The sequence below is a fragment of the Gekko japonicus genome, unplaced genomic scaffold, assembly GCF_001447785.1.
Source record: "Gekko japonicus isolate JY-2015 unplaced genomic scaffold, Gekko_japonicus_V1.1 scaffold22, whole genome shotgun sequence".
Classification (NCBI taxonomy): domain Eukaryota; kingdom Metazoa; phylum Chordata; class Lepidosauria; order Squamata; family Gekkonidae; genus Gekko; species Gekko japonicus.
The window spans coordinates 901478-917197 of record NW_015175971.1 but is presented as its reverse complement, the minus strand read 5'-3'; the positions used below and the strand labels follow the sequence as shown (position 1 = coordinate 917197).

The 15720-nt window shown below is 46.3% G+C and overlaps 1 protein-coding gene across 1 annotated transcript in view; it reads left to right on the top strand.

The window, feature by feature from the left end:
- LMX1B (LIM homeobox transcription factor 1, beta) overlaps nucleotides 1-15720 on the top strand; it is a 201390-nt gene that overhangs the window by 166064 nt on the left and 19606 nt on the right. Inside the window, exon 3 of the mRNA XM_015426064.1 lies at nucleotides 14722-14954. Coding sequence (XP_015281550.1) covers nucleotides 14722-14954 — 233 coding nt within the window. The remainder of the gene's footprint in view (nucleotides 1-14721; nucleotides 14955-15720) is intronic.

The following is a 15720-nucleotide window of genomic DNA, read 5'->3' as shown; positions in this document are numbered from 1 at the left end:
CAGAGCTTTCTGTGCCTTCCGCAATAACGCCACCGCGAAAGCCTTTCGAGGGGTTATTAATAATAGATTGCTTTGATGAGTTTGGAATTTGGCAATAGACCCCCCACTGGAAAGACATTAACACCACAGGACGAAGGAATCTCTCCCTAGCAAATCAGCAACTAAATGGCTTCCTTGATGGGCTTTGGGCATGAGGAACTCTTGAACAGTGTCTCCGGCAAGCCAGCACATGAAGTTATTTTGTTTTATGCAACCCCCGATTCTTTTCCTTCCCCCCTTCCTTAATGCTCCCATTTGAGACAAAAGGGCCATAATAAATTCTCTTCCGAAGTCATCCTTGCTGGCTAACCTCCAACCCATCTTCCTTCAAGACAAAGCAAAAATTAAAAGGAGTTATCCATTTCATTTCCAGCGCTAGGCTGGTGTAGGCCAAAGCAGGGAATCACAGCGGTGTGGTTTTGTCAAAGGACTGCTTCAAAGGACACTGGCACTTCTGTGAAATCCCAGTACTGAAGGCAGTTTTGTGTCGGAAATAACACTGAAGTTCCACGTACATTGTCAAGGCGTTCATTGTGTCAGTTGGCCGGGGGAACAGCCTGAAAGCAATTCTAGCACTGAAACGGAACAAGCCTGGCCCAGATCCACCTGGGAAACATCTGTAAACTGCTTGGAGTGCTTTCGAGGGAGAACGGAGGAGTCTAAGTGAAGAGATTATTTTTAATGCATCATGATCTCACAGACGACTTTGGCTGTGGCATTCTGCCGAGCTGTGTATTCAGTGTAAAAAAAAGTGTGTGTGTGTGCACAATCACTGCATGTATGTATCGATTTAAATGTGGGCTTCATGTTCATTCATACACAGAAAGTATATGAATGATATGTGCTGGATGGCTCTGGCGCTCTCTCCACACACCCACACCCACGCACAACCAGTAGGGTTACGGCCTTTTAGGGGGAAGGAAGGGAGGACCTGAGTCTCAGAAGGACTCAGCTGAGATGCCTGACGAAGCAGAGAGGAGAAGCTTGAGGTCAGAGTAGCAAACCGAGACAGGTGCCAAGAAAGTCAGAAAATGCAGGTGTGGAGAAGATGGCGGGGAACCATGACTTGGACCTGGGGCCGAGAATAGTTTTGCACCAAAGTGTAGGTCGAAGAAGCAGGAGCAGAGAAAGAAAAAAAACCGTGAGCCGCATGTGGGACCAGTTTTTTCACCCAGACAGTGTAGGGTTGCCAACCAAGTTGGGAAATTACTGGAGATTTGGGGGTGAAGTTTGGGATGGTGCTTAGGGATGGGAAAGGCCTTAGCCATTTCCTCCAAGGGAACCAATTGCTGTAGATTGAAGATCAGTTGTAAGCAGGGGTCATTTCGTAGAAAAAGAGCTAGGGGAACTCATTAGCATAACTCATTAGCATATGCCACACCCCCTGACATCAGGGGCCCGGCGGTGGACCTGCAAGGCCAGCGGGAGTGCGAGGAAGCCCCGCCAAGGCCCTCCCTGGCCCCTGGGAGGCAGGGGTGGGGAGAGGCAGGGAGGAAGCAACTTACCCTCCCTCTTCTCCTGCCTCCTCCTGGCTGAATGAGGGCTGGAAGCGGGGCGGCCGGAAGCAGGGGGCAGGGCTTCGTCATGTGCCCCGCCCCCTGCACCTCACCCGGGGGAACTGCGTTCCCCCCCGAAATGACCTCTGGTTGTAATTCCAGGAGATCACCGGACCCCACTTGGAGATGGCAACCCTACAGACAGAGGCCTGGTCTACAGATGCCCTACATGGTAGGGTCCTGAGCAGGCCAAACGGACAGTGACATTTTAGACAGGAGACGGGGAATCCCATTTTAGCGTCGCCTTGCATAAAAGCTCCCTGCATGATGAAAGCTATCACACTGGGGAGCAGGCCATTTTCATAGGTTGCTTTCATTAGTGTGGTGGGGGAACACTCAAAAAGGTCGAAGCAGAGAATCGGCAGTGTGGTTCCCCAAAGGGTCATGTTGCATACCTGCAAAACTAAACACAGTTTTGTCTAGGTAGGAGGTAACAATTAGCTTGCACGAAAGCCGGTGAACAATCACAGTGGGTAAAGACAGAACAGCTCAAGGGTCAGGGCTCTAGACCAGCTTTCGGAAAGGCTGTCGTTCACATCTGCCTGTCAGGGCTCTTTTTGTAGCAGGAACTCCTTTGCATAATAGGCGACACACCCCTAATGTAGCCAATCCTCCAAGAGCTTACAGTAGCCCCTGTAAGAAGGGCTCTGTAAGCTCTTGGAGGATAGGCTACATTAGAGGTGTGTCGCCTAATATGCAAAGGAGTTCCTGCTACAAAAAGAGCCTGCCTCTGAGGAAGTGGACAGGAGCCAGACTAGATATTCGGGATGAGGAAATGGGGTCAAGGCAAAACCAATCAACCCCTTGAAATTGTCTTCATGCTTCCACACACAAAAAATGTGTGGTGATTCTTTGGGAGGATTAAGGCCCAATCAAACTATACAAACGACAGCAACTCTTCTTACTCAAATTTCATAGCCTTCTAAAAAGAGTCGCTCAGGGGCTGCCACTTAGGGTAAGGGGGCCAGGCCCCTTCTGGGTTCCCTGTAGTCAGAACGCTGAACAAAATATAAAATTACATTGGAGAGGAAGCTGTTACTTCTGCACTAGCTCTGAAGCTGCAGTGCAGATCCACCTCTTCCAAAAGGGAAGAATTTCAGGAGGGAAGGGGAAAGCAGCCCTGTACCCTTATTTTAGATGGTATGTTGAGCGTTCATCAAAAGTAACAAACTCCCTGATTCTTCACAGTGAGTGTCTGTTAGAAACAGTAATGGGCTGATTCCACAGATGTACCAAAGGCAAAAGATCCTTGGTTTCCAGTCATGGCTCCACACTGGTGGAATGAGCTCTTGGATAACATCAGGGCCCTGTGGGACCTTTTACAGTTCTGCAGGGCCTGTAAAACAGAGCTCTTCCACCAGGCCTTCGATTAGGAGCCGCCACTGATGAATGTGCCACCGGAACATGCTATGGACCATATAAAACGTCGGTGGATACTGCCTCCCTTGAGGGGATTGTATATTGATGCCGCCATCATCTGCACTGTTCCTGTTAGATTTTGTGATGCTAGGTAGTTGTTTATGTATATTTTATTGTATTTTAGTGTATTGACTGTTTTATTGCTTTTAATGTTGTTCGCCGCCTTGAGCCGGTTCCCAGCAAGGTGGGATATAAATTGAATAAATAAATAAATAAATAAATAAATGGAAGGTGCCTGCTTCGATGCAGAAAGCCAGCAGTCTCGGGCACCTGCAATAAAAGGATGAACTCTATGGCAGGAGACCTCCTGCTGGCAACCCCTAGTGCCAACCACCAGTTTATCCACTGGTGGGAGAAAAATTCATTTAAAAAAATCACCTTCAGTGTGATGGCATTACATCACTTCCAGGGGAAATCCAGAATTGACATCATGTCACTCTAGGAATTGCTGGGAACTCTATGGAAAAACAGTAGATTCCTCGAGCAGCATGATGTCTCTTTCCAGTCTTCCTCAGAAGCGATGTAACCCTATTGTACTGATGCCCTCCATGTCCCTGCCCCCCAAGACTCCGGCCAGTTGCCAGCCACTGGAGTCTGATCAATCTGATCAGAAGGGTCTCTTTTATCCCTTATCCCTTTTATCCATGTAACGTTTGTATTGTAATATATTTTTTCTCTGTCAGCCTAAGGGCTAGTAACTTACATTTTCACCTTTTTGGGAGAGGGGGGGAACCTTGATGGCTGAACTTTACACCTGATTTGGGGAGAGGCCATTGCTCAGTGGCAGAGCATCTGCTTTGCATGCAGAAGTTCCTAGATTCCCAGGTTCAATTCCTGGCCTCTCCAGTTAAAAGGACCAGGTAGCTGCTGGGACCTTGGAGAGTCGCTGATGGTCTGAATAGACAGTCTGGACCTTGATGAACGAAGGGTCTGATTCAGTGTAAGGAAGCTTCATGTGCTCATGTGGGACTTGACGGATGTGCAGCCCCGGGCTTCCTCTAGACTGCTGTTGAAATCTGTATGAGCATGAAGAAAAGTGAGCTGAGCTGAGCACATGGAGGCATGTGCACAGTTCCCTGGCCCACAGCCATCATACTTAAGTCTGATTCAACAGTAGAGGCAGAATCAATCTTGCTGAGTCGGCTATGTTTCTACAGACGGGGAGGAGGAATGCAGAGCGTCTAACTGTGTTTGATATTCTCTTGGCTGTTGCGGGCTGTGTGGGTTTTTCAGCTCCTGCAAACGGAGGAGTCACGCGCACCTCCTTGCCTTGCGAAGCCATTGTCCTCATCCGCTGACAACGTTTAGCCTGAAACTACAGTTCTCCCCCAAATAATTGCTGCTCGTTAATCCATTAGGCTTTTTTAATTGCAGCTGCCATTTTTATGAATTCAATTGGTGCCCTTAACTTTTTAAAAAAGTGTGTGTGTGTGTGTGTGTGTGTGTGTGTGTGTGTGTGTGTGTATAAAATCGTTTCCTGGCTCCAGAGCAGATTAGAAGAAAATTGCTGCCATAATCTGTAGCGTGCAATTGCTACTCTTGGAAAGAGCTGTGGGACTTTGCAGGAGGGGGAGACTCATTTAGAGTCCCAAAGGTGGAGCACGGCAAGGCAATATTGGGGATTTTGCAAATGAAGGATCGTTTTAATTCTCTTCTCACAGCAATAATTTGATTCCTCATAAATTCTGCCATCAAAGTGCCGGGAGGGAAAGATGCCACAGAATCAACGTGAGCGATAGTGATAGAAGGGGGCAGCGTGAACATTAAACGGAGAACAGATCAACCTTCGACTCAGCACAAGAAACTCCAGATCCTCCAATGATCATTTTGAGGGGAGGCCTTATTTCTCTTTGTGCCAGGCTGCGATCCAACAGCTGAGTCCCACGAGTTCAGCCAAGGCTTTCCGGCTGTGCGGCTGTGGTGCAGTTTGCTATGTACTGAGAAGCTGGTGGGGTCTTTACATTGAAACCCCCACTCCCCAAGGTTCTGTCATCTATCCCAGCTCATCACCCTTCCTTCACGCCAGAGATGAGACTGAATTTCTCAACTCCACCATTTCAACTTGAAAAGCCCCGTTTCTCTTCTGTTTTGTGTGAATCGGACCCGCGAGTCTTTATTTTGTGCCTTTTCCTGTTTCCCTGTGCCAAATATTTTCCCCGTGAAGTTGACAACATTTTTAATCTTTGGGGGTTTTTTTTGTAACAGTGATGGCATAAAAAAGGTGTGTGAGAAATAAACTAATTGGGAAAGCCGGCAACACAAATGCTTTGCTTTGTCCACAAGCAAAAAGAAACAGGGAAAGGCATATTTGTTTATCTCTGTTTTGCTCTTACACTTGTAACAACTGGAGCTACTGGGGAATCTCTGGCTGTCTTAAAAGAATGCTAGCCCTTCTTTCCTTCTGTGGCTAGAACAACTTCTAAAATATGAACATGTGTTATACTGAGTCAGATCTTTATATCATTGTTCTATCCATGTCACCAGTGTCTTCTCTGACAAGCAGAGGATCAGGGTTTCTGAAAAGTACGCAGACAGACGAGTGATTTCAGCTAACGGTACTTTTATTTGTGAGGAACAAGACAACTTTAGCCGGCTCGCAGGCTGGCTTATATCCACCGTGACACCACCACCCAAAACACCCCCCCCACAATGCAATAGGCTATTTACTGTGGCCGAGAGTCCCACAAGCTCTCAGCCGGGAGCCTAGCCCTCTGATTGGTGTGTGCTAGGATCCGCATAGTCCATTGTTCACCGGAGCGAAGCTCGAAGGTTTCGCCGGACCGCATGGAGCCCTAGTCTGCCACGCAGTCAGAACTGGATACATTACAGTTTCAGAGGTCTTTCATATAACCTATTGCCTGATCCTTATTTTTTAAACTGGAGATGCTCGGGATTGACCATGGGACTTTCCGCATGCAAAGTAATTGAGCCACAGACATCCTCCTAGGGTAACATCTCTCTATTCCTTCAAATCCTGCCTCTGGCTTAAACTCTTGAGGCAAAACTACATGTGATTTAGGTTTCCATGCTATGTATTCCAGACATGGGATCATAGATTCACAGAGTTGGAAGGGGCCATACAGGCCATCTGGTCCAACCCCCTGCTCAATGCAGGCTCAGCCTAGAGCACCCCTGACAAGTGTTTGTCCAGCCACTGCTTAAAGATGTGTGGGTCATATGGAAAAGGACCATAACAGATGGGAAAGAGGGTTTACCGCTTTCCCTGTGCCTTTCATTGATTGACACACCCCCTTTGCTTTAAGCCCTAACAGAGAAAACAACATGAACCCATATTGTGTCTTCCCTTATTATTTCTGGGGAGGCAGCTAAAAATCATTCAAATAAATAAGGAATCACATACGAAATTTATACCTACAAATTAACATCTGCCATAAGATACCATTTTTCTGTGTTATATAATTAAAGACATTTTGAACATAGCCTTTTTGGGGGTGGCACCTCATTTGTACAATTCCCTCATTGGACACATTTGTCAGATGCTTGCACTGCTTTCCTTTAGATCAAGGGTGTCAAACATGCAGCCCGGGGGCCGGATCAGGCCCCCAAAGGGCTCCTATCAGGCCCACACTGGAACTGACCATCTCCTGCTTCCAGTTCTATTGCCGCTGCAGCATCATAGCTTACTTCACCAGATTCTCTCAATCGCTCAGCCGTTTCATGTTTTCTCCTGGGTCCTAGACTCAGAACTCTGATCATGAGATTTCTGTGGTGAATATCAATAAATCAAAAGTAGGTTTGCAGCTTACAGATACACACTTGAACAGCATACTCAAGATTGCAACAGCACAGACATTTTGATGCAATAATTCAGAGCAAGAGGTGTCAATTATCAGATACTGTTAAATAAACAAAATATTGCAAGAGTGCTAATGTTTTAAGCATGTTTTTATTTTAAGTAAAAAAAATCTTTGTGTTTGTGTCCTTTATAAAGTTTATATCTCTGCTACCTGGCATTACATTTTATGACACACATGGCCCGGCCCAACAAGGTCTCATTTATGTCAGATCCGGCCTTCATAACAAATGAGTTCGACACCCCTGCTTTAGATGACTTTTAAACACTTTATTTTTGACTCAAGCCTTTGATTTGAAGCATTTTTTTAAAAAAGTGTTTACTTGTTTTGTGCTGTTATTTTATTGTTTTTATTGTTTTAATGGGGGGAATTTGGGGTTAATTTTATATTATTATATTACTATTTCATTTTAAGTCCCCATCCATGCTCCAACTTTTGAATCCATTTTAGACATCCTCCTTGTTAGTTAATGAAGAGTGGTACTTCACCTAAAAAGAAATTCTGGAATAAAAGAACCAGAATGCCTGCTTCTCTTTCCCTCCCCCTTTAAAAACAACACCCAGAATAATAAATATTTGCATGTATTGGCTTATTCTGCATAATTGATCCTGCTTCTGCTAGTCTTGGGAGAAGCAAACCACATGAGATGTAATCACTCTGTAAAGATGCTACAGAATTGCCCAACCACAGAGGAGTTTGCCTGCTCTGTCTCAGGATGATTTAACGCTCTAGACTTCCTTCCTTCAAATGAGATAAGACACATGCAGAGACACATCTTATAGCACCCTCTGTTTCACGTTTCAAAAATAAACTTTTTGAGTTGCAATAGTGACAGTCCGAAAAAGATAGATCACAAGAGAAATGGGTCTTAGCTTATCAGAAATCTGGAAAACATTGGCCAGGAGGATGAACAAGATTGATATCAGCTGTCTTTGCATTAATATATTGGTGTGTTTAAGGGGGGTGATGGCAGCTGTGTACATCTGTTCTGTTTTTTTTAAAAAAAAAAATCAAACAAAAAGAGCTACGATATAAAATCCCACAAAATTTGACAAGTTGTATCAGATCCAGTAACCTGGGCACAAATTAAACAAGGTTTAATAATACCCCGTATTATATTGGCCTTGCCATGAAATGAGCCCAACTGGCTGGATTGGCCTCTTTTTATGATTCTGTCCTGTTTAGAGAACCTCTTGAACCGCACTTAATGTGAACGGCAAACCTGACACTGCGTGGTGGTTATCTCTCCCCGTGCAGTAAATGAGTTATAAGAAAACCATTACAGTCTATTTGCCCCACAAACAGAAGGAAATTAAAGACCCAGGCAAGTCGATTGAAAAGGTAAAGGTTAGGTTGTTAGGACATTATTATAACAGTAAACAGTGCAGAACACGGGTGATTTGATGGAGGCGGAGCGGGGCCATATTTAAAAGCAAGATAACAATCCAGGAGGCAATAAATCAGCCACCCAAACAAGATGCCAGATGGCTGGTGCCTTCACGTGGAAAAAGCGCAATGGCCTCCTTTCAACTGTGGAAATCCATGGGAGGCTTAGGCACTCTGTCTAGTTTCCCAGGAATATCCACAGCACATCATGTTTTTATAACCCCTTCCATGAGCAAATGTCTTCTTTTGCTATTTAGGACAGGAATGGAAGTTTCTCCAAGGGCATTGCACGTGTTCAGAACAGCCAGGTTAAAAACATGACCACATCCCTGTTGGGTCACAGACAACCCTGAAGAAACATCCAACATACCAGAGTAGGAGCTCATGGTGGTATACATCAGCAGTTTTCCATCTTTCCAGACACAGGATGTACCTTTAATCCCAGGTGGTCACATTGGAACCCACTATACTGTCAGCACATGGTGTCACATGACAGGAAGGGGGGGACAGTGTTATGACCTCACTGGTCCAAAGCCAGGGCACTGAGCTGGGGACAGGAAATACAGCTTTGCAGGTCTTTTTTTTGTAGAAAAAGCCCAGCAGAAACTCATTAGCATAATAGGCCACACCCAACAGCAGAAACTCATTAGCATATCCAGCCACACCCATGAGAGCATAGCTCATTAGCATATTAAGCTGCACCCCCATGTTACCAGAAGTATAGTCATCCAGCCACACCCACCTTTTGCTTCTTATTCTGTTTACCTTGTTTGTTGTCAAAACCCAGGGCTTTTTTTGTAGCAGGAACTCCTTTGCATGTTAGGCCACACCCCTAATGTAGCCAATCCTGATGAGTTTCTGCTATTGGGTGTGGCCTATTATGCTAATGAGTTCCTGCTGGGCGTGGTCAACTTGGGAGCCAGCCGGAACTCAGTTCCTGTGCGTTCCTGCCCAAAAATAGCCCTGCAGCTTTGGTACCAGGAAGTGAACTATAGAGAGGAACAAGCCAAGGGTTAGAGTCATTGAGGAGTCCTCTGCACTGCTGAGTGACCTTGCCTTTCTCTCCTGCTGCTCCTTTCAGATCACATGCAAAGGGAGCCAGGAGGTGGGACAACCTTACCCTCTCGCTGTGTACACTAACAGCAGTGTCCTTCCAAACAACAGCAAAATTAACACGGTGACCCTATATAGCAGCCTTTCCAAGTGTCCACTTCAAGTGATCAGTCTCCCGGGGAAGGGCCCTCGTACCCTCATGCCTCTTTGGCTGAGGAGAACCAGTGGGAGGCAGGGGTGGAAATGATATCAGGCTATGTTTGGACATCACATCTCGGCAAGAACTCGGACATGGCATCAGACATCAGATGACTCTCTAGAAACTCTATGGTGATCCCATGAAGTTTCTAGAGCATCGGTCCATGCCACAATGTCACATCCGGGTTTTGACCCAGGCCCCTCGCCTTAATTCATTTCTGCCCCTTGCCTCACCCCTGAAACTCCTGGGGTTGCTGGCTGCCACCTGGCATCCCTGTTATACCGCAGCAGACATTTCTGGTTTTCTTTTGGAGAGCAATTGCTCTGATTCCTGGTCCTGTCCAGCAGGACCATTTTTACATCCTCACGGGGGTGAGGGGGAAAGCATCAATGTCTGCTGAGACCATCCATTTCCCCCCCTGCTCAGATTTATTGCTCAGACTGAAACCTGTTCCAGGGTGATCTGCTCAACTTCCCCACCGACCTCTGAGCAGGTTTATAGCCTTGCATTTAAAGACACTGGGCCATCTAATGAGCTGTGGTTTTGATCAAGAGATATCAAAGCCAGGTCATTTGTCAAACCCGGCTTCCTGTTGTGTGTTTGGGCCTCTCCTGTAAGAAAGAAAGAAAGAAAAACAACCTTCCAGCCAAGATGAAGTTGATCCCGGCTTCCTCTTCTGGGGCTGCCCCAGTCATTTCTAAGCATGGGATTTCCCTGGTGATGTGTTGTGTGTCTGTTTACAATGGAGGGAAGCAGCCCCCCACCTGTGCCCCAGATCTGATTGATCGATTTAGATATTTAAGCCCCCACTTTCCTCTCCCCTGGGGACTCAAAGTGGTTTTCGATATTCCCCCCTCCTCCATTTTATCACAACGACAACCCTGAGAGGTAGGTTGAGCTGACAGTGAATGACCCCAGCTTCTATGGCAGAGTATAGATTCGAACCCGGGTCTCCCAGATCCTAGGCGGCATACTAACAGCTACACCGGGCTGTCCTTGAGTGGACTCCCCCTCCTAAATCTGCTTCTTCATGTCAGCAACAACAAAAAAGCAGGCTGCCTCTGTTGCTCAGCCCTGTGAATGAGCAAGGATAGCTGAAGGGGGGTGGGAGAGAAAGCAGGCGACTGCAGCAGCCCCCAACCCCAGAAGGAAAGTGACCCTCTTTATACTCAGCTGGAATGAAGGAGAGGAAGCATCACCTGTGATGGAGATGCTGTTTTCTGCTGTGTGCGGCTGCAGCATCCTGAACAGGGCAGGCCCAAGGGGCCCCAATCATAGAATCATAGAGTTGGAAGGGACCTCCAGGGTCATCTAGTCCAACCCCCTGCACAATGCAGGAGATTCACAACCACCTCCCCCCAGGCCCATAGCCAGGATTTTTTTTAATTCAGGGGGGCCTTTAAAGAAGTTGGGGGCAACCCCCCCCCCAAGGGAACACCACAAATAAAATAAAAAATTGGAAGTTGGGGAGCCTGGACTGGATGGGAAGTCAGGGGGGTTGGCAGTGTTGGGGGGCCAGGCCCCGAGATGCTCCGCTGTAGCTACAGGCCTGCCTCCCCCCTCCCCAAACACCCATAGTGACTGCTGTTCCATGCCCAGAAGATGACAAAAGACCTCCAGGATTGCTTCCTGACCCCAAAGTGGCAATCAGCATTTCCCTGGGCGTGTAAAAAAGGGCCACAAGAACTAAGCACTGAGGCAACCCTTCCTGCCCTCCCTCCCGTGATCTGCCTAAGCTCACAGAATCCGCATTGCTGTCAGATGGCCATCAAGCCTCTGCTACTCCTGCCACTGCTACTCAGAGAAGTGGTGCTTGCTGTATTGTAGTAGTTCAGAGGCTGGCAGCAGGCCCTCCTGAAGGGGTTTGATCACAGCAGATACCTAAAGATGCGAGTCCTTGTTGCCTTATCTTACCCCTTCTGTTTTTCGTGCTGGCTGAGATTATGAATGTTAATGGAACTGGGGTCCAGAATTAAATTCCTTGTGTTTTGATGTACATACTCTGATGAAGAACATAAACAAGAAAATATTTACTTAGGAATCTCATCAGTTTAGTTTAGTTTATTAATACGGTCTATAGCGACTGAACAACAAATAGCCAGCACAAGTCACATGACTACAGTTCTTATAAAATAGTAACATTGTACAAAGAAAAAGGGAAATACAGTTCTTAAAAATTGTAAGTCTTACAATGACACACCAATTTAAAAATTTTCTAGTAGTGCAATCCGGACAAAGAGATTGAGTTTCTAAGATGTTAAAATTCTTATTTAGTTTGTGAGATTTCCTGCAAGTTAAGACTAAATACTACACACAAGCTGTAAACTTCTGTTTGATGAAATTTCTTCAGTTTGCCAAAGCCTGATAAGACTGACACTAACGGAACCTGGATTATGTGAATTTAATCTTCATAACAAATTGCAAACTGATGTTGGGTGGCGCATTTTTTTCGTAGCTGATATGATCCTTACTAACGGAGCTGCATTATTTTGAAACTAGAGACTTACAGCTGATAAGATTCTTATCAAAGGAGTTGTGATCCCTACAACCCAGAGACTTTCATAGGCACTGTGATTTCTACGATCTAGAGACTTTTCTTCATGATTTCGTCTTCCATATGGTGGTGGATTTGGAATATTTCATTGCAATTTGTGTTAGTTAAATGAATAATCAACACAAAGTTTTGTAAATTTATCTTATCTATTAAATACATTCATTAGATAGACATTCATTGTGAAGGTTTATAAACGTAGCATGCTTATTTGCAATTGTTTAATACTGACTGTAGTTGACTTATACACTGTTATGTATTGAGCCTAAGCCATCCCTGAATGTGGACCTTGAACTGGGTGAGCTTGCTCCCCAAGAACAACAGCTGACCAGGGTCCTGGAATTGACCTATAGATAAGCAGTGTAATGTAAATAGCCTATTCTTGGGAGTGTGTGTGGGGTGGGGTGGGGTGTTTGCATGTTTTATAAGCAGGGCTCAAACTCTGCTGGGTATCCTTGTTGTGTTCCTGAAATCACTAAATAAACTAGAGCTGATCACTGCCATGCATCCAGAACCCAGTATTTAACATACACAGTAGTCTTCATTTTTATCTTTTATAAGCTGTCATGTGCATGCACACGAAATCTTATACCTTGAATAACACTTTGTTGGTCTTAAAAGGTGCCACTGGACTCAAACTTGGTTATGCTGCTTCAAATCAACCTGGCTACCCACCTGAATGGTATTTAGGGTTTGCTTTCTAACATGCAGTAGCATTTAGTATTTGACAACACTGGATCACTAGCATATGATACTGAATGTTTGACTACATGTGACACTTGAAATGCAAGGGGAGGGGGGATTAAGTATCTATGTGGTAAGGCGCGAAGAGCTTTGTGGGGGTGGCAGTGGTCTAATAATGTATTTAAGGCAATTATTGGCTTAGTTGCCTGCCTGTCACAGATGGACTGGGCAAGTATATGGGCATTTGGTTGCTGTTGGCTGAACTACTCTGATCCTGTAAAGTGGCTGGGCTTTCAGCAGGGGCACTGAGCCTGCCTGCCATTGGCAGAGATCCTGTAGAAGGAAGTAGAGACCAAGCCGGGACCTAGAAAAAGAGTAGCCAGGGGTCTAAAAAAGATGCACCAAGATTGGCTCAGGGAGTGGTCCAAAACAATGAAAACAAAACCCACCAATGATGAATGTACTCAGGGCTATTTTTGGGCAGGAACACACAGGAATGGAGTTCTGGCTGGCTTCCAAGTTGGCCACACCCAGCATGAACTCATTAGCATAATAGGCCACACCCAACAGCAGACACTCATTAAGATTGGCTACATTAGGGGTGTGTGGTTTAACATGCAAAGGAGTTCCTGCTACAAAAAAGCCCTGGGTTTGGACAACAAACAAGGTAAACAGAATAAGAAGCAAAAGGTGGGTGTGGCTGGATGAGCACACTTCTGGTAACATGGGGATGTGGCCTAATATGCTAATGAGTTGTGCTGTCGGGGGTGTGGCCTAATATGCTAATGAGTTCCTGCTGGTCTTTTTCTACAAAAAAGCCCTGATGATACTGATCTAGATGATACTGAACTAGATGGACACAGAACAACGTTTCAGTCCAGTGGCACCTTCAAGAGCAACAAAGTTTGTTTTTGTGTTTGTGCACACAAAAGCTTATACCCAGAATTAAACTTTATTGGTCTTAAAGGCGCCACTGGACTCAGACTTTGTTCTGTGCTTCAGACCAATGTGGTTACCCACCTGAACCTATCTAGATGGACACAGTCAGCACAAACGAGAGATTCCAGTAAGTCTAAAGCATTCACCAGCTGGGATCCCATTGCATATGTACAGTGTCATTGGTCATGAAAGAAATGCCGGTTTTCTTTTAATGCCATAAACGGACCATAATCATGTTAACGTGGTGGCAGTCCAATCCAGGTCCCTCTGAGCCTTTGGACCCCATGTCTGGACACTCCTGAACCAGACAGGAGTTATAAAGTCCTAATATGAATTTTGCCCTGACCTGGATAGTCCAGTCTAGCCCAGTGTTGTCAGATCTTGGAAGCTAGGCAGGCTCGGCCCTGGTATGTGGATGGAACATGTCCAAGTAGTCCAGAGTTGATATGCAAAGGCAGACAATGGCAAATCAGCTCTGCCCATCTGTTGCCTTGAAAGTCCTCCAGGACCTCTGTAAGCTGGTTGTGACTTGACAGCAGTTTCCACTACCAGTACGATTCTTGCCTAAGCCAGAAGCTCATTAGGATGGTCTTAGTGAACACTCTCGCTCTCTTTCTCAGTCCCTCCACATATAACGAGGAGGGTATCGATTATATTAGCCCAATGGCTAAATGGAACCCCCGCATTCAGAGGCAGCATACCTCTGTGTATGCATCTGGTTGGTCATTAGGGTTGTCAGCCTCTAGGCAGCACCTGGAGATTTTGCATTATTACAACTGAGCACCAGGCAACCAAGATCAGTTCCCCTGGAAAAAATGGCTGCTTTGGGGGGTGGTCTCTATGGCATTATACCCTGCTGAGGCCCCTCCCCTCCCCTCCCCAACGCAACCCCACCTTCCTCAAGCTTCACCCCACAAATCTCCAGGTATTTCCCAACCCAGAGCTGACAACCCTGCTGGTCATTGTAGGAAACAGGATGCTAGACTATGTAGTCCTTTGGTCTGGTCCAGCAGGGTTCTCCTTCAGTGATCCTGCACTGTCCTCTCTAACCCTTTCCTGCCTCTCTTTCCCTTCCAACAGGTTGTTTGCTGCAAAATGTAGCGGTTGCATGGAGAAGATTGCCCCAACAGAGTTTGTGATGAGGGCTCTGGAGTGCGTTTATCACCTGAGCTGCTTCTGCTGCTGCGTCTGTGAGCGACAGCTGAGGAAAGGTGATGAATTTGTTCTGAAGGAAGGGCAGCTGCTCTGCAAAAGCGATTACGAAAAGGAGAAAGACCTGCTGAGCTCCGTCAGTCCGGATGACTCCGATTCAGGTGAGTCCTGAACTGGGGAGGGGGGAGGCTGATTGCAATTTACCAACAAGCAAAAAATGTATGAAGCCCCCGTGGATTGTCCACAGAGCCACCTGGGACACAGCCACCATTTCTATTACTCCAACCAAGAGGGTCGGGCCATTCATTCACATAGGAAGCCCCTGATGGGTCACTGCACTGGAGGGCTGTTGAAGCCAGGAACAAGAAGGGCCAAGCCCTGGCAGTTCAGCAGAAGCTGCTTGTTCCATAACTACAGTGCCACCACTGAAAAGGCTATGGCTTCAGTGACTCCCCCCGCCCCCCCACCGGTCTAACCTCTGAATCTCCCGTTCTGTTTCATTTTTGTCCCCCACTTCCTTCAAGGTGCTCAGGACAGCCCATGTGGTTCCCTCCTCCCCATTTTATCCTCACAACAACCCTGTGGTGTAGGTTAGGCTGAGAGAATGACTGGCTGAAGTTCACCCAGTGAGCTGTGTAGCCAAATGGGGTTTTGCACCCTGGTCTTCCAGGTCCTAACCTAACACTCCAGCCACTACACCAAACTGAAGAACACAGCAGAGGTAGAAGAGCCCTGAGAGGTGGTTTCAGTTGTTAGGGTGAATTCCTATGGCAGCCAGCAGTCCCTAGGCTGTTTATGGCTGTAAGGGTCAAAGCCATCACCTTCAATTTCCACACTGGCTCGACAGCTGCAGTTTGGTGCATGCCTGTAGCTGAAGATGTCCTTGTTTCTAGTTTCTAGAAAAGTCTGACATGGGAGGGAACTGCT